Raw genomic sequence first — 21,143 nt, forward strand, 5'->3', positions numbered from 1 at the left:
TCGTTATCTTGTGTCTAATTCGAAACATTTACGAAGAAGCTTGATATTACATTGCTCATTCTGTTATTCGTAATAATCACTACTAACCTGCATCTGAGTGGAGTTGCTAAATTGATAAGTCTAATTAAACAGCCGGCGAAATGAGTTGAGAGTGCGGCTGCATTTGCGAGACAGTGTTGGTCGGTGTAACTGAGAGCAAGTGTCCGCGCTCGAGCTCATGAACATTGATACCAACACCGGACAGCGAATTTGTCGAGCGTGTCAAAGCGTTACGCTGTCGACACATGTTCGGAGTCTCTCCCGGTGATGGTGTTTCGCGTCCCTTGTAAAAAAAAGGAAAAAATTATCAATCTCAACAATGTACTATATAACATGAAATACCTCTTATTTTGCGAGATATCATATCGAGTTAATTAATATAAAAAAACGTTTTTAATAGATCAGTGATTGATGATAAGGTTATCGATCTCAAAATATCGCATCCTCGAGCTACGTTTAATTAATATTTTATAATAGCAAGAAGGAAATAAAAAATTTAAAACGAGGTACAGGATAGAATATAAAATTTAGTCATAAAAAGCTCGAATACGCTTGTATGACGTTTAATGTAACATTTTTTAGTGCAACATTATGATGAAATTCAAAATGACATCGCTTATTAGTTAAAAAATAGTTATTTTTGGTAATTTTTCCATTTGTCATAACAAAATTTTTTAAATCATTCATTTATAACCAGAAAAACAATTTCTATTTTGAATTACTTAACTGTACTTATGCATAATATCTAACGGATTCCTACAAAAGAAAGAATTTTATGATTCGTAAAAGACGAAAGTGAAAATAAAAATAAGGTTTTACCCATAAAAATACTAGTGTCAGATTCAATAAAGTCGAGGCAATAACCAATGCATATGCAATTTGGAAATGGTGAAAGGTTTACAGGGTCGTTGCTCCTGCTATTTGTTCTCAGCTTGTGCTATATTAGGAGAGAGGATTATTTTTAGGGATAAAAAGGAAAGGAAAACCATTGGGAAGGTCATTTATATGGACTTGCTTGAAGATAGTTACCTGCTTGGATGGTCCACAACACGTAGCTTGATTGCAGGATTTGTCAGTTTTTGGGCAATCGAGAACGCAGTCTTCGTGTGGAGTTACTTCCTTATGACTATTTGATTGATACTGGAAACGAAAATGTCATAAATTCATTAGCTGTTGACACAATAAATGTTGCGTTATTCATTAAATCACTTACATCTATGAATTCGGGCTGTATCGTAGTCGAGTGTATTCCTTCGTTGTGGAAAAACTCTTTGACCTGTTCGGCGATTTTCATGTATTCCGAAAGATTTCGGCAGCGAATATGCGCTGAAGCGATAATACGATCGCCAGCCAATTGCCATACATGAAATTCGTGAACGGCTAAGACACCGTCGACATTTTCCAAGAGCCTCTGTTGGATTGCATCCACCTGTATATGAGTAGGCACCGTTTGCAAAAGTATCAAAGCGGAATCTTTGAGCAGCGGCCAGACCGACTTCAATATGAGCACCACAAGGAGAAGAGATAAAGCCGGATCGATGTAGAATCTAAAATAAGTGCATGATAAGATTTTTTTTGCTTTTATGATAATTGATGTGTAAATAATAATAAGTAGATGTCAGCAGTGATTATTTTACCAACGACGCTACTAACATGGGAAGTGTATTTTGTTATAGCATCTAAAATGTTACATGTCCGAGATTACGTTTTTTTGTCTCTATCGCGATACATTTACTATTAAGTAGTAAGAATTATTGATAGGCAAAATATGTATTTTTATCCGATGGAGAATGAAATTAAAACTCAATTGAAAAAATGTTCGGTCTGTACGAAGAAGAAAAAACATGAATGAATAAAACACGATGGTTATCGCGATGAACGATCTGTCGCTCGCACGATTGACGTGCCTCAATGCAAAAGTGAGCTGCAACCGATGAGATAGATTGGAGGAGAGGCGAAAAAGTCAGGTAGTATGGCGGGTCAGTCGAGTCAGTCGCTCGCATATTACCTTCCGCTCCATTTGGTGAGCCAAACAATGAGCGCGGACACGACGACGATAACCGATCCCAAGGCGTCGGAGAGCACGTGCAGGAACACGCCTCGCATGTTCATCTGGCTGGCGTCGCTGTGCGCGTGATCGGCAGGAGCGTGCTCGGTCGTCACCGCGACCGCCGCCGCGACGTTGTTGCTGCTGCCCGCGTTGCCATTGTTGCCGGCCACTTTGATCGGCGTGTGCGGCCTGAGGCCCGGCGTATCCTCGACCTCGGCCTCCTCATTGCCGACCAGAGCGCTTAGCCGATTGTGACTGCGGGATATGCCGTGCGCGTGCGAATGCGAGTGCGAGTGCCCGTGTCCGTGTTCTGTGGAAGCCATCGAAAGTCATAAATATTTTCATTTACGTTCGCAAATCCTTCGGCGGATTAACAATTACGCTCGCGTTTCCGCCTGCGACCTGTCTTATATATCTATATTTACGTCCATGCACACTGCACGGTAATTAAATGTCTTAGGCGGTGAAAGGAAAAAAACAACAATCGTTAACCTTTGGCCAGTGAGATTTATTGAAAAGAATATTCTGCGTTTTTCTCCGCAATGGTCTCGTGTGCAACGAGAAAAAAAACACGTATTTTTATTTAACGGGATTTCACGATGATTTTCGGTTAGGTAATTCTCTTACTTTTGCGCACGAGACCATCGTTGCCTTCTATATATTCACGCTCTCTTTCTTTCTCACTCTTTCTCGCTCTCTCGCACTTGCTATGTCTGCCCGTCTGACGCACAATAGTTGTGAATCATTCATGCATTACAGGGTAAAGAAAAAAAATCTCGCGTGCTTCTTCTAAGATTGCGAATGCATACGCACAGATGGAAGCGTCTCGTCGCAAAATTGGAACATGAGCGAAATATATATGCGCGCAGAGCGTGTTGCTAAACATCCTTGTGATGAAAAAGAGAAAAGCACGACGCATAGAAAGTTTCGACAAAACACATCGATGCGCGCACGGTGAATTTGTTATTGCGACTTTTGTAACTATGCTCGAGAACGAGAAAAGATGTTTGTTTTATTATACGAATCGAAAAATGCTGGATAAAAAGAGTAAGCGATTAGCACTCAACAATTATTCAATTTTGAGCGCATAGCAGCGCCATTCGCACTTGCCACTACGCGCGATAATTACAATTGCAATTGATGAAAAAAAAAACAACATTTGATAAAGAAATAAAACACGTTTAACCAGTTCATTCATTATTCAGAACTTCGATGCGAGAACGACCTAGTTAAAATAGACGTGTTTCACTCTTTCGTATTATTGTTTGTAAGATTATGAAGTATAATAAAGCTATGCTCTCTTATCTCGATGCTCAAGAGCAACATTGCAACTTACCGTGGAAAAGACAGAGTCCGATGAGATTGACAAAAAGTCCCAAAGCACCTACGATGGCTAAGAATTCAGGTTTGTGAATCTCTTCGATTTCAATGAACCTTTTGCAGGCTTCAACTGTGATGCTGAAGCACAAAGCTACAAGAAATACGGCGTTAACCAATGCTCCTAAAACTTCGGCACGCGCCCAACCAAAAGTGTTCTTGGACCACTTTTTTGGAGACATCTGAATTAAAAAAATCAAGAAACAATGAGTAATTTAAGTAACAATGAAACGGTATCGTGATATTGAATGATCTATTGTATGGACTAGCAAAAAACTAGCCGATACTGATTATTAAAGAATGAATAATAGAATAAAAATAATCATAATTTGACGTACTTTGACGGACAAAAAAGCGACAACGAGAGCCGCTACATCGGACAGCATGTGGAAACTGTCGGCGATCAGAGCCATGGAGTTGGTCACGTAGCCGACGATGATTTCGACGAAGAAAAAAAAGGTTGTCAGCCACAACATCGTCAGGAGGCGACATTTCTTACCCGTAAATCTACCCATTTTTGTTTGAAGTATTTTTTGTCTAAAAAAAAAACAAAAATCGTAAATTAAAACAAGCCGTAATAAGCCATCAAAAATATTATCATCGCGGCACCTGCAAGCGCAGAGATAAGACTAGTGTAGCAATGTAATAATGTCTTTATAATTGCTTTTAATTGATAATAGTTCTTTTATAGTCCCTATACCTTCAGATAACATATATATTTGAATTAACAAAAATATCATATCACTATTATATTATTCACGAATTTTAAGTTCCAAAAAGTTAATGAAATTGAAAAAAAATTTTTTTACAAAATTTAACAACTTGAAAATATTTTTCGGATATGAAAACAAAGCTTATCATAATGATGTGTGCATTTCAAGTTATATTCATAACAATGCATTATGCAATAAAGAAACCTTCGTAATTTGAAAAAAAATTTAGATTGTTAAAAGTGTACAGCTATTTCTGAACAAACCAATATATTTAATAGCAATAATAAGACATATAAGATTAAACTATGTTATCAGAAATCAATGTGTAAGAAATACATGCTATTATAAAGATGGTAATCATCTATCTAGGCCACTATTGTGCCACTTTTCAATTTTAATTTCAGATGAGATATAAAGTTCTCTATAATATTTTCATGTATTATCTTTCAGTTTATTGCCCTCAAGTTCAACAAAATAACATGTGAATTTTTTGATGTTCAAAAAATGCACCTTTTAAAATGAATTGATACAAATAGATAAAAAAATTAAAATTAGCATGATATTTTAAAATTACTTAAAAGATTCCTATTCAGATATAATTACAGTGCTAATTTCAAGTTTGTTAGATAATTTTAAATACTTGTTATCATGGGAAAGCTGACATGGTAATCACAAATAATAGTGTTCATTTATGATGATCTCTTTGAATTGTGTTACTATTATTTGAAATGAATTTAGATTTTTTGCCTACAGAAGGTCATTCACATGTGGATATATAAAATTTCTTGTATGATACTGTAGAAGCATATCTAATGTCATTGAAGAAGGTGTAGATTAGAGTTATTGATGCTCTTAATTGATTGATATGCTAAATTCATGTTCTATGCATTCCTATAAGTGGACCTTTTTAATGACTCAAATTCCGTTCCAACGTGGTGAAGTGCAAGTTAACACTGATATTAATAAACACTTTCTTGTTTTCTTGTCCTGTTCAATGTACGCGTTCTTTCTCTTCCCGACAATTCACAGATCGATTCTTGTAATTTTTTAAAATTTGTTCAAGTTTCCATTTTGACTCTGGTACTAATAATAAATGTAGAAATAGTAAGCTGACCCCCTCCGCAAAAACGAGCAGGCGTATCAATCCCGAAAGTTATTTTTTGACTCCATTAATGTTAGCGTCAAATTGGTAAAACGCGAATGTTGCGTTCGAGCCTAGCAAAAATGAAAAGAACTCTCGCAATTACTGATTCTCGCTGGTAGACGCGTAGACGTTTATTTATGAAATTATTCGCTATCTCTCTCTTTTTGCACAAAAAGATTGAGGAGTGCAGCGCCCCTTTATAATAGAACGAGCAGAGATTATATCTTCAATCACTTAAAAATAGGTTAGGTATGTACAAAAAAAACAGTCCAACTCACAGTTGTTTTGCGTGTAAAAATCTGTTGGTAGATTTCTCTGGTGATCTTTATGATATTGCTATCAAGACATGCCAGGAAGCATAGCTGCAGTACTCATCGACGAATGCAGGCCTTCGCGTTGTGCTCGTCGAGAGGTTTACTTTACTTGCAACGACACTAAAACACACTGGCGGGTATCTATTTTATCAATATAGTCGCTCGGCTATTAAAAACGTGTAAATGTCCGTGCGTACGATGCGACACTGCAGCGTGTCAGATGTTCTCTGTGCGAGACACGAGAGAAAACTAAGCTGCGGGCCGCCGACGCCGCTGTACTCGACTCGAGAGCGCAAGCAATGCACAAGTTTATACCGTATTATTATTGTTATTATTATACCTACCGACCGACTCTGCGAGCGACAGTCGCTGACTGCTGATGCATATGGCCATCGCGACACGCGATTCGCTTAGGAAGGGATTCGGCATGCTTCGTGACCGTCATTAATTTTTATTTTTTTTTCAGCAAGTACTGCGAGTAATAACGTGTTCATTTTATGAAAAGGGTAATGCATATATGCTTTTTTATATAAAAATTCAAATTTTTATTATCGTAGATATACAAAATAATATACTTTTATTTCATAATAAAAGTATAATTGTTATAAAGCTATCGTACAGTAATTACGATTTGAAAATACTACAAGAATATCGATTATTTTCATAAAACTTCGAGCATTTGTAGTAGTCGCAAAAATTTGCAGATTCGAGTTTCTTTTACTTTTTATCGTGATATTAGGCAATTAAAATTAACGCGTAAAAGCTCGATCAATGACTTCAGTTTTATGAAAATACGATGATTTTTAATGTTTTGAATTACTTAAACGTTTTTTTATTCATTTATAGTACAAATACAAATTATAAAATGTCAACACTAATTTTGTAAGTAATTACAGTGTAACATAGTCGCTTAAGTCAGTTTATCTTACTACTTGTCGTGCTTACTAATTTAAAAAATCATATTCTTGATTATCACTTTCAAAGTAACTAACATATCTATTCTTTTTTTTTCAAAGAAATAATCGGTAAATTAAATAAAGCTTACATAGAAAATTTTCACATGTATCTGGATCACTATGTAACTGTGTTGTAAATAGTATTCAATTGAGACTTCATTTTATACGACAGAGTTTCTTTTGCAATGGCTATTTTAATTGAAAATTTAGATTATTTAGCTTGTATTCAAATTATATTTGGACTTCAAATCCAACGGGAGTCGATACCAATTCATTTTTTTAAATCATAAAGGACAGAGCTTTTGTTCAGTGTTCCAGTTAATTAATTTTATGGAACAAATTAGTTTAGTATGTACAAGTTTTCTCAATTGAGATTCCTAATAATCCTAAGGATCGTAAAAAATCGACAAAATCAAACTTTCCTAAATTGAGAGCTATCAAATAAGTAATACCTCATTATAACAATTACTTACTATCTATTCAATAAAATGAAATGGCAATACTTGAACATGGATGATGAGAGAAGTGGAAAAAACTATAAATATATAATAATCGAAAATTTTTATACCAATAGTTTGGTTCAATGCGCTAACAATGATTTGAGGAAAATTCATAATTCAGTGATGATGATATCATAACACGTCAACATTTAACGTAACTTGCAGAAAATAACAAGTTTCATACCAATAATTATAAAGTTTCATAATCAACATAACTACGAAAAATCTTACATCTCTCATTTTTTTTGCAATTTGCATTTTATGGCTTCATTAAACAGATCAGAAAGTTTACAACCATCGATATCCCTTACTAATGTTTCAAACATAACTTGTCGTTTTGCAGAATTTTCAGTTTTAACGCGAATTTCTGGAGAAATGAAATCGACGAATGATTCAACTTCATTTGAGCTTTTAATGCATCCGTTTTCCGAACTAAGATTTTTAGTTAATTTGCTATTGATAATTGATAAGAGCTCATTGACACTGTAATGCTCAGCTAAAGCTTCTTTAAGTTCAGTTGGTTTCATAACATTTAATAAATTAGCCGGTTTGAGATTTTTTTTGTACGTTTTTAGTACGGTATCGTAAAACTCTTCGTCAGAATCAAAAATCATTGGAAGTTGTTGCAAAACTTTATGTAAGCCTACTGTTTTCGTCGATGCTTTAAAACTTGCTTCGCTATCATCTGTAACATTTAACCCAAGAATGTTGAGGGTCTCTTTTTTGAGTTCTTTCTCTGGTTTCTCTACCATTTTTTCCTGCAAAATTTTGTTTCAAATATTAAATAAGACAATACGATAAAACATTTAACATAACATACCTTATAGGCTTTGAGCAATCTTTCGTAATCAAACTTTTTAATAAAAGCTTCAAACAAAAAATCATCGTCGCAATGATCCATGAAATCTTTACAAGCCTCTTGATCGTTTCTCTGCTTTTTAATGGGGCTAGTTTGGATGGCGTTGTCTGTGGATGCTCTTTTCATAGGTTTACTTTCTTGAACTGCCGAAACATTGGATTTTATTAGGTCCTCGAACAAACTTTTTGTTCTGTGACCCAAGGGCGTACTAGATGATACACCAACTGGTCGTGAATCGGATAATTTACCAAGACGCTGAGCGTGCCTTGACAGGGCAGTTTTTACGCACACAATTTTTGATGGATAGTTACGAATTGGAAGTCGATTAATTTCCCTTTCAGTCAATTGAGCCATATCTCCGACGGAACTGATAGCTTTGGCGGCTAGATGCTCAACTAGATTGTCTTTAAACAATGGATCAACTAGATCCTTACTCAAAGTGTCGATTCCATCTGTACAGGAGGTCAATGTTGGATAAACTGGCAAAGTGGAATCGAGGTTCTCCGGTTCACTCAACTGAGCCACGCTGTAAATAATAATAATTATAAACGACTATTAAAATGTGCTGCGATTGTAAAAATAGCTTGATGATTTCGCTAATACGATTGCACATCTTTAGATTGGCCCATCGTTTTATTTTGCTAACATGTGTTATTTTAATGAGGTTACTATAATTCAGGTATCACTAGAAAGTGATGTATTTGCGTTTTCAATTTACTTTGAATTTTCACCCAATTTTTACCTACTAAGAAAAACTAATAATTTTGCTTTTTAACTTACCTATTTTGTGTCTCTTGACTAATTATTGGTAAATTAGAAAATACAGAATCTGTAACGGGTAATGTATCACCAGGTTCCCCACTACCTTGAGAACAACTTCCAACCGCTTTATCTGAAATATTATGCGAATTATCGAAGCTGGATGATATATTTTCTACATCAACCGTATCTTCGAGCGAACTCGCATTATCAGATTTGTTGATACTTGACAGATTTATAGAATCTAATTTAATGGAAGTATTATTTTCGGCACTTTGATCATCATCTTGTGATAGAGGAGCCTTAACTTCGCAATCTTCATGTTCGCCAAAAATATCAGCATCTTGAGAATTACTAGGCTCAGTCACGGATGTAACGGCCGTAGATGTGGCTGACTGAGATGTAATTTCCGATATGCTTGTGTTACCGGATGTACTGGTTTGCATCGATGGAGACGTCGCCAACGTAGTCACTGTTGATGGAGTAATTGACTGGGTAGCCGTTGAATCTTCGAGTGGATGTTCTGCAAGTACCGTAGTTAGTTTGACTTTTGGAGAAGCAACTGTAACTTCAATTTCCATTCTTTCTGGCGTTAATTGAGATAGACGCGTGCGTGTAAATTTGCGATTCTCTCGACGAGAAATTGGACTACGCGTAGGTGGTAACTTCTCTAGACGAGGAGGTGATGAAGTTTCTGTTAATATCTCATAACCCATTTCACGAGATACTGGTGGATCGGCAAAGCTCACTCTTTTTTTCTGTAAAACATAAATGTTAAAAGTAACGCTGGAACTTAGAAAGATTAGAAAAAATTAATTTACAAACCCTGTTGGGTGTGTCGATATCTGTGTCATTCATTCGTTTCAGAATGCTAGCACTTGGTGATGCGTTGAATGACGGTGGATTTGCATTTGTCCACTCAAGCATAGGCAACTCTCTGCGAGATTTTCCACTTGGAGATTCGATTGTGCTACCGTTCTCGGTTGTCAGTGAACTTATATCCAGATCTTTTTCTTGATTGCGCTGTTCCAATTTCGGAGAGATACGTTCACCTTTATTTCTCAAGTTACAAAACATCGACATAGATGGTGAGAGCGATTTATCGCCAGACTTTCGATTGTTACTCATATTCATGAACATTTTTTCTTGTCGGCTCCCAGTGGTACTTGGACTAGATAATACTGGTTCTATTTCTCTAAAACTATCTTTTTTCACGGTAGATAATGATGGAACATCATCATTTAGAGAATTTTCAGTTTTATTTACGCTTGATCCAACTTTAATTGGCAATTGTTTAGAGACTAAACCGATCATATGGGCAGCTCTATTGTGAACTGGAAATGATTTGCGCTGATTAGCCTTTTTAGGTGAAGTTATATGGCTCATTATAGCTGGTATTTTGCCTAAAAGAAAAAAGAAAGTAATAGTACCAGGCAATTGGAGGATATTTGTTATTTTTACTGGATCTTACCAATAATTTCGTTCCTCTCAATCTTTTTCTGTTCTGTTCTTATGGAAACAGGTTTTTCTGGCTGTATAGTAGCTGGAATAATTGATGTATCATCCAATGCAACAGACATTTCTTGGATAATTCGACCTGATTTTTCTTTTACATCTTGAGAATTTGTTTGCGAGTTAACAGCCTTCAAAATGAATCCAAGTTAATTATTATAAAAATATTATAATTATTAAGAAACTTACCATTTCGATATCATTATCTTTAAGAATTTTTACATAGCAATCAGGTTTATCTATTTTCATGCTGATTGTTGGTTGTTGCGAGCATTGTACAATATCTGAGTCTTGAGATGCAATGGAATTCACATCTTGGTTTTCTATATCATGGTCATCAATAGCTGAAGTTTGAATACCCAAAATTAATATATTTTGTAAATTAAAATTAAAATTAAAAAATTATTGTGAATTTTTCTTACAATTAAAATTATTTTTTCCGATTTGAATATTTTCTGCAATTTTGTCAGTATTTTCCGCGATGTCAGTAACTTTTGACGTTTCTTCACTTTCGGGTTTCTTTGCAACTGGTTTTGTTTCAATAACAATACTATTGGGTAGTGATTTTCTTGACGTAATTTTACTACTGCTTACTTCAATGTCCAATGAGTTTTTATTACCATCTTTTTTTGATTCTTGTTCGCCATTTTCGTTAGATTTTAATAACTTAGATGATCGTCTTCTTACAATAATATTTTCTTGACTATTTGATTCTAATTTTCCGGACTTCACATCGCTTTTTGACTTCTGTTCTTTGACATTCAAACCATCATTATTCAATGGTTTTTTACTATCGGATGCGACAGTAACAGGTGTTTCTTTTTTTACAACACTGCGGCGATTTGGAAGTGGTTCAAATCTCATGTCGATTTTAAGCCGCGACATTTCCGTCATTTGACGCTTCGAAAATTTTTTACCATCACATTCGGAGTCTTGACTATTAATATAACTCGAGGCTTGACTACTTGATAAACTCGATGCTTGACTCATCTGCAAGAATTAAGATTTATAGATGTAACATTTCATTTTAGAAAAAAATTACACGGATTTATCTAATAATAATAAAACAATTTACCTCACTATCAGTAGCAGATCTCAAACTGTCCTGACTATACTCAAGCGTTTCAGCAATCACATCGTTCGGGTTCGGCAGTCTGGGTCTCTTTTCTCGTTCAATGTATAAAGTACCTTCGGAATTAGAATCCGAGTTGCGGCGTTTTCGACCTCTTTTATTAAGTAAATTCTCACTACTGTTAGATCGTCGCAAATTTCCCGTTGTTGGTTGCATTGAGCGGCGACTTCGAGATCCTGATGCGGTAGCGGTTTTTAAATTACCTTGACCGTCTAGCAATAATATTATGTATATCAATTATTAATTTTAAAATAATGTATTATCAAACTGAACGTAATTAAATTTCGCATAGAAACTAGTTTAAGGTATTTAATACAAATTTTTCTAGTACAAAAGGCAAATTTTAAAAAAATGTACAGCAAATAATTTAATAACTCGTGTTTCAAAACCGCAAGTGCAGGAGTTATGAATCTGACAGGTTGTTTAGGTCGTAGCAGAAAAAGTCCGCTGTAATTGAGATATATTATATTTCAAATTCTATAGGTTATGTTAACACCATAATTTGTAATATAAATCTTTAGTAAAGATCAATAAAATGCATTAAAAAGATATGTAAAGAAAATCTACGGATTTAAAGTTTTTTAGTATGAAACTAGCATAATATGCATAAAAAATTCGGTCATTATTTTTTCGAAAAAATGTCGCATCATAACATTCATAAGTCATAGACTTTAACAAAGTATCAAGTACGAACCTGTTCCATTCATAGATTCGCGCCGCTTCATTTTGCCTTTTTGACTATCATCAATCACATCCTCGTCGTGTTTTTTATTATTGGAAACATCGACTGCACTAATGTTCGTTACTGCGGCATTGCCGCCACCACCAACACCACAGCCACTAGTAGCACTGTCAGCAGTCATTATTTTATTGGCGGGGTACTCCAAAGTCGAATCGAAGTCCAATTTTTTTGGCAATGGTATTGCACTCGTGCCGCCGTTGACGCCGTCAGATTGACACTGATTTTTATCCTTACTCGCGACATCGTTGCTACTACCACTTCTGTTGGTCAAATAATTAATTCTGTCATCATAAACGTAGGGTAATTTACGTAATAATACCCTCAACTGCCTCATTACGATAAAATATTAAAACTGTGGTTTGACCTTTTAAAATATTTAAAAAACTTGCCTAATCTTGGAATAATTATCAAGAAATTAAAATTAAACTTATATTCTTATGAAATCAAACGGAGCAACGTTTTCACGAACTAAGCAATACGTGCAATTTTTTGACACATCGACGGCTACTTAAAAACTGCCGACTTAGCGAATAAGAAATACCATAATTAGCCTATTGTGTTCGCGTGTTTGTGTACTTTGATTTGTCGAAGGTGCAATCATGTGATTGGTCAGTTGCTCGCACACTTGCGTATGTAAATAATATTAATATTTTCTCGCTCTCTCTTTCTAATCACGTGGATGATACATTTCATGTATTTGTGCGTGTAGACGTTGCGCGCGAGAAAATCAAGGTCTTAAAGATAGAGATAATGTCAATATGATGTACGCGATTATTTTGAGGCGTTGACCTCGTTTTCTGTTATGTTTCGATTAAAATAAATCGATAATATGCAGCTATTAAAGTACGCGATTTGCCGATTGTTTATACATGTAAGCGCAAAGTGTCAATGAACTCTTATGAATGCAAAGAAAAATAAAATAAATTTTACCTTTTACTGTTGGATGCTTCGGTTGTGTTTTTTGCTTCAATGGTAGCAGCTGATATGTTTTCTGCATCTTTATTTGAGAATTTACCAACGTTTTTAAAATTTGGGTTAGCCTTGTCATCATGAACTTTTGGAGAATTCGGTACTTTAATAGGTAAGGGCGTTCGTCTCGTTTGAGCGTCAAACCAACGTTGGATTTCTTGTGAGTCTTGAGTACCAGAATGAGATACATCGTTATACATGCCTGGAATGTAATCCCGGCGACTTTTTAATTTTTCTTTCTGATGCTCTGTTAACCGATTAACATCGAGTTTTAAGTCTGTATTGATGACCACAAAATCCTAAAAATACAGTACAATATTCATTTCATAATTTTAGAGTTTTTTAACAACACAAAAAGTCTAAACGTGAAAAAATTAAGATTGTTTAGGGGATAAAAACTTCTATTCACAGATTTATATTTCGAAATATAAGCTACAGAAAAAGTGCATTAACGAATAATAGCGATTTTCACAATTGAATTCATAGATTACCTGAGAATCCGGTTCAGGATTAACTACTTTAACTTTAGCATTTTCCTTTCCAGGGGTTTTATTACTGGAACCCAAAGATTTACGATTTAAAAAACTGCCAACTGGTTTTGTGGATACCGCTGATTTGGATTTAATTTTGTTATTGATTTCTTTGGCTTCTGTAAAATTGCTTTGACAACCAGCTGTTTGCAAATCCTTAACCAATTCATCAATAAGCTAAAACGATGAAATTAATTTTTATCAATACAATGATCATTTTAGGGCTATAATAATCATGTAATTTACTTTTTTAGATTTATCATCCAAACCATCTCTAAGATCAACGATTGAACACGCAGAATGAACAATATCTTCGTTAAGATGTAACATAGCTAAAGAAATAGTTTCTCGGTAGCTGAGTAAAAGATCGTAGCTGAACTCTTTTTGTAAGTTTTTAAATAAGCTTACTATTGTCGTCCATGTATTAACAATTTCTTTTTCTAAAAACGAATCATCATTTTTAGTGAGCATTTTTTTTATAGCAGGCTCAATGATCTTTAAATATGCTGCAGTTTTTTCAGCACTGTGTCCAAAAACTCCCAAAAGTAGTGAAGAAAGAGCTTTGAGTACACGATCGGTGTAAATACTGTTTGTTTGTAGGCATGTCAGAATCAAATCGCGAAACAGTATCAGTAAGGGAGATGTATCTTTATCTAAAATTAAAATTTAATTTTTTAGTGTAAACCTCAATTTTTAATATTGAATGCACTGAAATAACTGCTTACCTTTAATCAATTTTTCATAATTGACTGCAGCAAATAATCCATCAATGCAAATACCAGTAAAATTACTGATATTTTTATCTTTCTTTAAAATTGATATGATCATATTTGCAGTTTTATAAAGGATCTCATTACTTTGCACAGTAACAATCAACTCAGCCTGAAAGTCGAATTGTACATAAAGATCTTTCCAAGATTTAGCCATACTTTCCAACAATTCATGGTCACTTTGAATAAAGGTGAATGGGAAAGCAATAATTCTTTCTAGAGTACTAAAATTGTGCTTGGCAAGATTTCCTTCATTAATGTTTTGTGAGTCTTCTATATATTTCTTTGCAGTATTAGCAAGGACACACCATAACCGACTAACAGCAGCACTGAAAAAATAACAAAGCATTATTTTAGTTAGCAAACATAAAAAAATTTGAAAAGGCAAAAAACAACTCACATCTTGGTACAATCAGTTTTAGCTTGATCTAAGCCTTCCAGTACTTGTTGTAAAAGTTCAATAGTTTTTGGATTATAAACATCAGCTTTTTTTGGTTTGATCAAATGCCATAGTAGAGACTCTATAGTTTTACAGCTTTCACTAAAAAAATTTTTTCAATTCATACAAAAAATTAATATCATTATATGTATATAATTTTGTAGTGTATTGATAAATACTTCGAAAAACTGAAGCAGTCATCCAATTGTAAAATTGTCTGTAAAATTTCTTTTAAAGAAGACTCATTGAACTGCATATTACTTGTAGAGGAATCTAATTGGTTAAATACTCCATCAAGGATAAAATTTCTTATAAAAGGATGTTTTAAATAGTTTTTTTTAATCAATTCTTCAACTACAATTCGAATTTGTTCATACATCTGCGTCTAAAATGGAATAAAATAGAATATTTGAATTATTAGTCAGAGAAATAAAATTTTTTAAAATACTAACTTTCATTTTTTCATATTCTTCAACTCGTTTTACTAAATTTTCCCACAAAATCTTGCATAAAGTTGGCTTGTTAAAAACATCACTTGGTATATCTATTAGTAAAACAATTATTTCTGCAAGACAATTGAAAAAAACTTTATACATTTTTTCAAAAATAAAATTATTAACTGGGCTGATTATATCCACTTTTGGAGCAAAATTAGGAATCTTAGATTGATTTTCTGTATTTACAATAAGTTGAATGAAGGCATTTATGGCGAATATTTGAGTTTTAAGAAATTTTTTTCCTAATGGAACATTTTCATCTGACTTGTGTATGAAAAGCGGTTTCTTACTAAATGGACCAAAACAAGTACTCAAAAATGGTTCTAATACAGATTCAGTGCATTCCCCTAAGCTTGGATATATTTTGTAAATTAGATGCCACCAAACTTCAAGTTTTGTAAGCATCATGTCCTCTGTTTTACTGTTCTTGGCATTCAGTGGTACGCATAAGAGCTTAATACGTCGACTGGTAGCTAGCTCACGTTGATCCAAAGCAAAATTATCAATTAACGCCTTCCATGATACAAATGCTTGCCTAAAATATATTCATAAAGTATGAAATCAAATTTTGAATTAAATTTTGAGTTAAATTTAAAAATTATTAAAAAAACAATAATACTTTACCTTCTATTCATATCAACAGATTTGAATCCTATTTCTTCAACTTTTAGCAAAGTATTTACTAAATTAGCACCTTTGTGAAGATCAGTACCAATAAATAAAATGCTTGTTTCCCATTGAATAGACCAGTCTAAATCACAAGCAAGAACTAATAATGTCATGCGTTTGCAGTAAGTACTCTGAAGCATTGTCCTGTATTGGTCCCAAAGTGGTTTATTTAATGATCGAATGCGTAAGCCCATATCATTTTTTACTGCTTGCTTAAACACAACCAAAGCCCGTGACCTCTGCTTGCGATGACCCATGTAAGCTAGTAGTAAGACCTTATCCATGATAAAGCTATCAAATTGTCTAACATTAAGACCCATAATATATACATCACATACTCTGCTGAGTAATTCTAAGGCTTTATCTACTACTTTTTCTTCAAAATCTTCTTCAAAGTTATTTAATTTGGATTCAACAGTTTGCATTAATTCTTTGTTATCAGCATTTTCTTTGAGCAGCCACTCCATTTTGTCTGGCTTTATAGACTTCAAGCAATCTTCTAAAAACTTAATAATCGACAGCTTGTTGCACACTGTTGCCACTGTTTCGTCCTTTAGAATGCTCAAAGCTGTAAGTGCTTTAAGCCTGCAAAAAACATTTTAAGCATTTAATATACCAATTACTTTATCATAGAAATTAAAAACTGTTGACATACCTTTTTTTTCTATTAATTTGTAAAATGGATTGAAAAAAATCGAATTTTCGATTCTTTGTTTCGGGCAAAATGACGTCAAGCGTCCGGCACGCCTCGAGATGAAGTTTTTCATCATTGGATATACTAGCTTTAACGATGGAATTGCACAGTTCACACAATTCATTATCTTTCAAAGCTTTGACGTTTGTTTCATCTACATGATGCCTAGGAAATAATCATAAAAAAACATATAGTGAACGTGAAGAAGGCTGTAACTCCGAAAAAATGGATTGCGAGCTTTTTGTCATTGGTGATCTTTTTATAAAAACTTAAAAAAAAACAAATTAGAAATTGGCGAGTAAATTAAAACGTTATTTATAAACATGCCCCATCATAAATACGACCGACCCCTACAGTTTGTATCAAAAGGTTGAAGTATCAACGAAAATTAAAGGTGAACAGGTCCAGACCAGTAGGCGAGACGAAGTACGCAGCAAATTCAGTTCAATTGCACGGATTTGTGTATTTTAAAAATGTAGATTGATTTTACCCATTAATAAAATGGAGTCAAAGAGTTGTTTATACCTTCTGATTGTGGTTAAGAGGGTGATCTTTTTATGTGGACTACTGTCATCAGTCTCGATGAAAGTTTTGATAATCTTCTGCAGCGTGTTGACCGCCATGTTCGATTATAATCTCTGGTAAAAATGAAGATATGAAAATTTGTTGTTTACTTTCTAGTTTTTGCACTCGCTAAGAACCACAAATTGGCCGAATTCGGCCGTTTTGAGGCAGCAGCTGAGCAGTAGATTAGCAGCAGGCTGCACGCATACACAAACACGCGAGGCACTGATGGACTGCTGCTGAGATGCCGGACGCGCGGGAACTGGCATCGGCGTCGCGATGTCTTTTGGCAAATTCGCCCGCTCTTTTTTCCGACGAATGAGAATCTAGGAATATTTTTGCATGTTTCGCAGTCAAGCACTTGACAACTTGAACTTGAAAAATTCCCTACTGCTGATTGCTTTCAACTTACAAAATTTTCCTAGTTTGGTCTACTTTTTTCCCCACTTTTTTACAGCAAAGAACTAATAAAACATTAGAAATGTATTCTATGTAGATTAAGAAAATACATATTACGCGAGACTGTTTGCAAATTCGTTGAACATTTTCAACAAAAAAAACATTCGTTTTTAACAAATTATGTTAATCCATTCATCCATTCTTATTATACTTGAGCGATTCCAAGATAAATTAATTAGACTTTATAATCATAAAAAATTCATTCATTGACACATAGCAGACAATTTACGAAATTACCTCAATGGCGGGCTTTTTAAATTCTTCTCTAATCACCGAAGATAATTATCTAATTAAATTTTAATTATTTTTGACCGATACCATTGCATAGGAAATTTTCTTATTTCCTCGATGAATTTTTTTACAGCACTGAGAACTATTTTAAATTATATAAATTATAAAAATGGTAATATTCAGATTTTGTATTAGACAAAGGTTTTCATGAATATGAAATTGGCACTACTAATGAACATGAGCCAGTATCAATTCACTAACGAAAAAAAATTGTTCGGATCGTTTCAATATGTTATTTACATTCTTACTATTACACCAAATACACGAACTTATGACCCGATACAAAAAATACAACTAGAAAACATCGCTAGAAAAGGTCAAATCACAATGCACGAATAGTACGATTTGCTAAATGTTGGAATATGTATATTAAAGTGTTACCATAATATTCTTTACATTAAAAATATACAAACATTGAAACCCGTTTTCACGTGAAAAACCCTGCTTTAAATTTTTTTTCCAGCGAATAATATTGTGTGGTCAATTCGCTGAAGTTTTTTTTCGCGGCCGTAGCTCAAGCGAGCTAGTTTTTGTTTGACTTTATGATGTATGCTAGTTTTCGATAAAAATTTCAATTTTATTATTTTTCGTAAATAAATTGGACCGTGCTAGTGGTCGTTAACAACGTTGATATATTTTCTAAGGACTCAAATAGTCCTTTCTTTTTATGAATTGTACAGAGGCTTATTCATTTTGAGAATGTAAAAATTATGTTTCGAAGGAAAACAAACAATTTTTAAACGGTTTGTGTTGATAATAATTTTCAAAATGAAGAATTCAAGGGGGTTTTCAAAATAATATTCATTATAAATCTCAGAAATTATCATAAATTCCATTTATTTGGTAGCACAGATAAAAAAGAGGTAGTATCTTATCACAGCATGGAGCATCAAGTGTGTGAACAAATAATTTCTACTTCTCCACAAGTCCCATAAACTGTTTTGTTTTGATATTTTTCCTATGGTTTCGACCATGTCCGTAATATCATTCTTCTTCATGACTTCTTTTCTAGTTTGCATTCTGCAAAAAATAAATAAAAAAAGAGGCCAAATATTATTCGCTGAATGGGTAATGAATCATTTTTTAGTTCATAAGCAGTTCATTTACATCGTTAAAGTATGATCAAAAGGTGTTAATATCAATGATGTAACTGCCACCAAAACTGTTACAGCTGCAACATGTCCATAAAAATCATATTTTTGCCATACAAAAAAGTCCCAAGACTCGGTGACTACGACTGCTACCATCGCGTTCCCAAGGATCGACATGATAATTGTTGGAGCAATACCGCACCATAGCTTTCCCCAGCCTTCTATTCTTATTATTTCAGCCATGCTAAATGCATAAGAATGATCATTTTTTTCTGCTTTACTTGACTTGGAATAAAACGAGTCGCATGCAACACGCCTCATGATAACTTCAAAAGGTGTCCGTAAAAAACTGCCAGCAACTTCCACGGCGCCTCCGACTAACAGTAGATATAATACAGAAGGTCTAGTCTGGCTTCTACGTAGATGAACATTTTTCTATTATTTTTATTGAAATCTCAATTAAATCAGTATTCTATAAGCAATTAATCCCACTACAATACTTACTCCGAAAAGTTGTACACCAGTTCAAACTTATAAACTTCGCAGAAGCGGCTGATGCTATCAGCTGCTAATGCCGAAAGTAATCCAAAACGAAATTTCATAATATTTTTAAAGTATCTAAGGTCTCTCGAATAACGAGTCAAAATCGAGAGAAATGAAACGGGTTTGCTGCACATTTGTTGATAGAATTTGACTGTAGTCAATGGATACATTATGGTAGTAGCAATAGACCTAAATGTGTATATATTTTTTTTCAGTTGATTATCCGATATAAAATAACTTAACTTTTAATTGACGCTTACCCGCACAAGATCCATTTATATGAATTCTTCATTGCGATATGATTGATTATCTTTATATTGAAAACGTTTGAAACCAAATTATACCTTGATTGAATTTTTAATCTATTACGCTTTGGATTATAAAAATGAAAAAAAAACTTCATCACATGTAAGAGTATTTATAATAATGTAATGTAATCGAAACTAATTGTGTTATAAACGGATGACGGATATAAACATTCACTTACAAAAAATGTGGATCGGTTATTTCTTCTGACACATGTTGATTGTCTCGACACGATTCTTTTTTATTTATTTATTACATCGATACAGTGAAAAAAACAATTACGGTGTTATCATTGCCGTGAAAACATTTGAGTGAGAATGCGAGAGAATTTCTCTTAATTGAAATAAAATGGTTTTTTCACCACTTTTTCAAAATGCAGATAAAAAATTGCAACTATTAATTATTTAATTAGTGATTTCTTTTAGTAACTACTACAAAGTTATTAATTAATTTGAACTGTATTTCTCAAAGAATTCAAAATGAATATAGAGAAGAAAAACCATACTTGACATATGCAATAGTAGAATGTATTTACGACAAATGTTTTCTCTAACTTGACATCTGTCTGTTATTTGCTAAAAAAACCAAACTCTATCACAATAAAAGCTGTATTAAGTATACTTTTTGTTAATATCAAAAGCAGACGATGGCGACAATCTATGCCTAGTTTCAGGTTAAGTATTAAAGCCCAATGTTCTGCAAGTGGATGGGGTACATATACAGCTTATCCATACTCCTCAGAAAGTTATCAATACAACTATATTATGAATCAAGAAATTTTTTGAGCTGACAAAAAATAATAGATTTTTGTAGAGCCAAGCGAATTGTTTAGACCTTCAGGTGAAAAATCAGTCTCTTAATTTTATGTAAAATGTATTATTAATAAAGAGTCAGAATCCTTATTTAAAAAAATTGTTTCTTATTTATTTTCAATCAAAAACTATTCATTATAATATTTATTTCAATTACTGTAAAATCATTATATATGTATAAAAACACACATCATTCACAACATATTATGCATAAAAATGTTAAAACTGTTTTACATAGATAAAGGCACTGTAATTTGTCACTGTAGATGTCAATACATGCATAATAAATATTGGTAACACTTTAAGATCTGTTTTACAATTCTGAGTCAGAATTAAAATTAATTTTCATCAATTTCAACATTTACATAAAATCATTACACTATAATTAAACTTTGGTTCAACAGTATAGATG

The 21,143-nt window shown here is 33.6% G+C and overlaps 3 protein-coding genes across 3 annotated transcripts; all 3 read right to left on the reverse strand.

Moving 5' to 3' along the window:
• Positions 1 to 87: 87 nt before the first annotated feature.
• On the reverse strand, positions 88 to 5,983 carry LOC106660374 (zinc transporter 1). Its single transcript, XM_023458272.1, has 7 exons — positions 5,602 to 5,983; positions 3,805 to 4,003; positions 3,426 to 3,648; positions 2,048 to 2,399; positions 1,253 to 1,586; positions 1,069 to 1,179; positions 88 to 322 (listed from the first exon to the last, which is right to left on the reverse strand). The coding sequence occupies exons 2-7, from the start codon at positions 3,979 to 3,981 to the stop codon at positions 125 to 127; spliced, it is 1,395 nt and encodes a 464-aa protein (XP_023314040.1). The 5' UTR covers positions 3,982 to 4,003; positions 5,602 to 5,983; the 3' UTR covers positions 88 to 124.
• A 470-nt stretch (positions 5,984 to 6,453) lies between these two features.
• LOC106648049 (telomere-associated protein RIF1) lies at positions 6,454 to 17,497 on the reverse strand. Its single transcript, XM_014364702.2, has 19 exons — positions 17,191 to 17,497; positions 16,627 to 16,830; positions 15,927 to 16,556; positions 15,258 to 15,837; positions 14,985 to 15,190; positions 14,767 to 14,907; positions 14,322 to 14,695; positions 13,843 to 14,249; positions 13,558 to 13,773; positions 13,028 to 13,365; positions 12,050 to 12,357; positions 11,299 to 11,567; positions 10,646 to 11,213; positions 10,413 to 10,567; positions 10,183 to 10,354; positions 9,537 to 10,114; positions 8,733 to 9,469; positions 7,914 to 8,478; positions 6,454 to 7,851 (listed from the first exon to the last, which is right to left on the reverse strand). The coding sequence occupies exons 1-19, from the start codon at positions 17,286 to 17,288 to the stop codon at positions 7,330 to 7,332; spliced, it is 7,068 nt and encodes a 2,355-aa protein (XP_014220188.1). The 5' UTR covers positions 17,289 to 17,497; the 3' UTR covers positions 6,454 to 7,329.
• A 1,318-nt stretch (positions 17,498 to 18,815) lies between these two features.
• On the reverse strand, positions 18,816 to 19,941 carry LOC111693523. Its single transcript, XM_023458247.1, has 4 exons — positions 19,874 to 19,941; positions 19,575 to 19,802; positions 19,087 to 19,485; positions 18,816 to 18,999 (listed from the first exon to the last, which is right to left on the reverse strand). Exons 1-4 carry the CDS (start codon positions 19,903 to 19,905, stop codon positions 18,816 to 18,818), a joined length of 843 nt encoding a protein of 280 aa, XP_023314015.1. The 5' UTR covers positions 19,906 to 19,941.
• Between the last annotated feature and the right edge of the window lie 1,202 nt (positions 19,942 to 21,143).

The sequence above is a fragment of the Trichogramma pretiosum genome, unplaced genomic scaffold, assembly GCF_000599845.2.
Source record: "Trichogramma pretiosum strain Unisexual culture from Peru unplaced genomic scaffold, Tpre_2.0 scaffold51, whole genome shotgun sequence".
Classification (NCBI taxonomy): domain Eukaryota; kingdom Metazoa; phylum Arthropoda; class Insecta; order Hymenoptera; family Trichogrammatidae; genus Trichogramma; species Trichogramma pretiosum.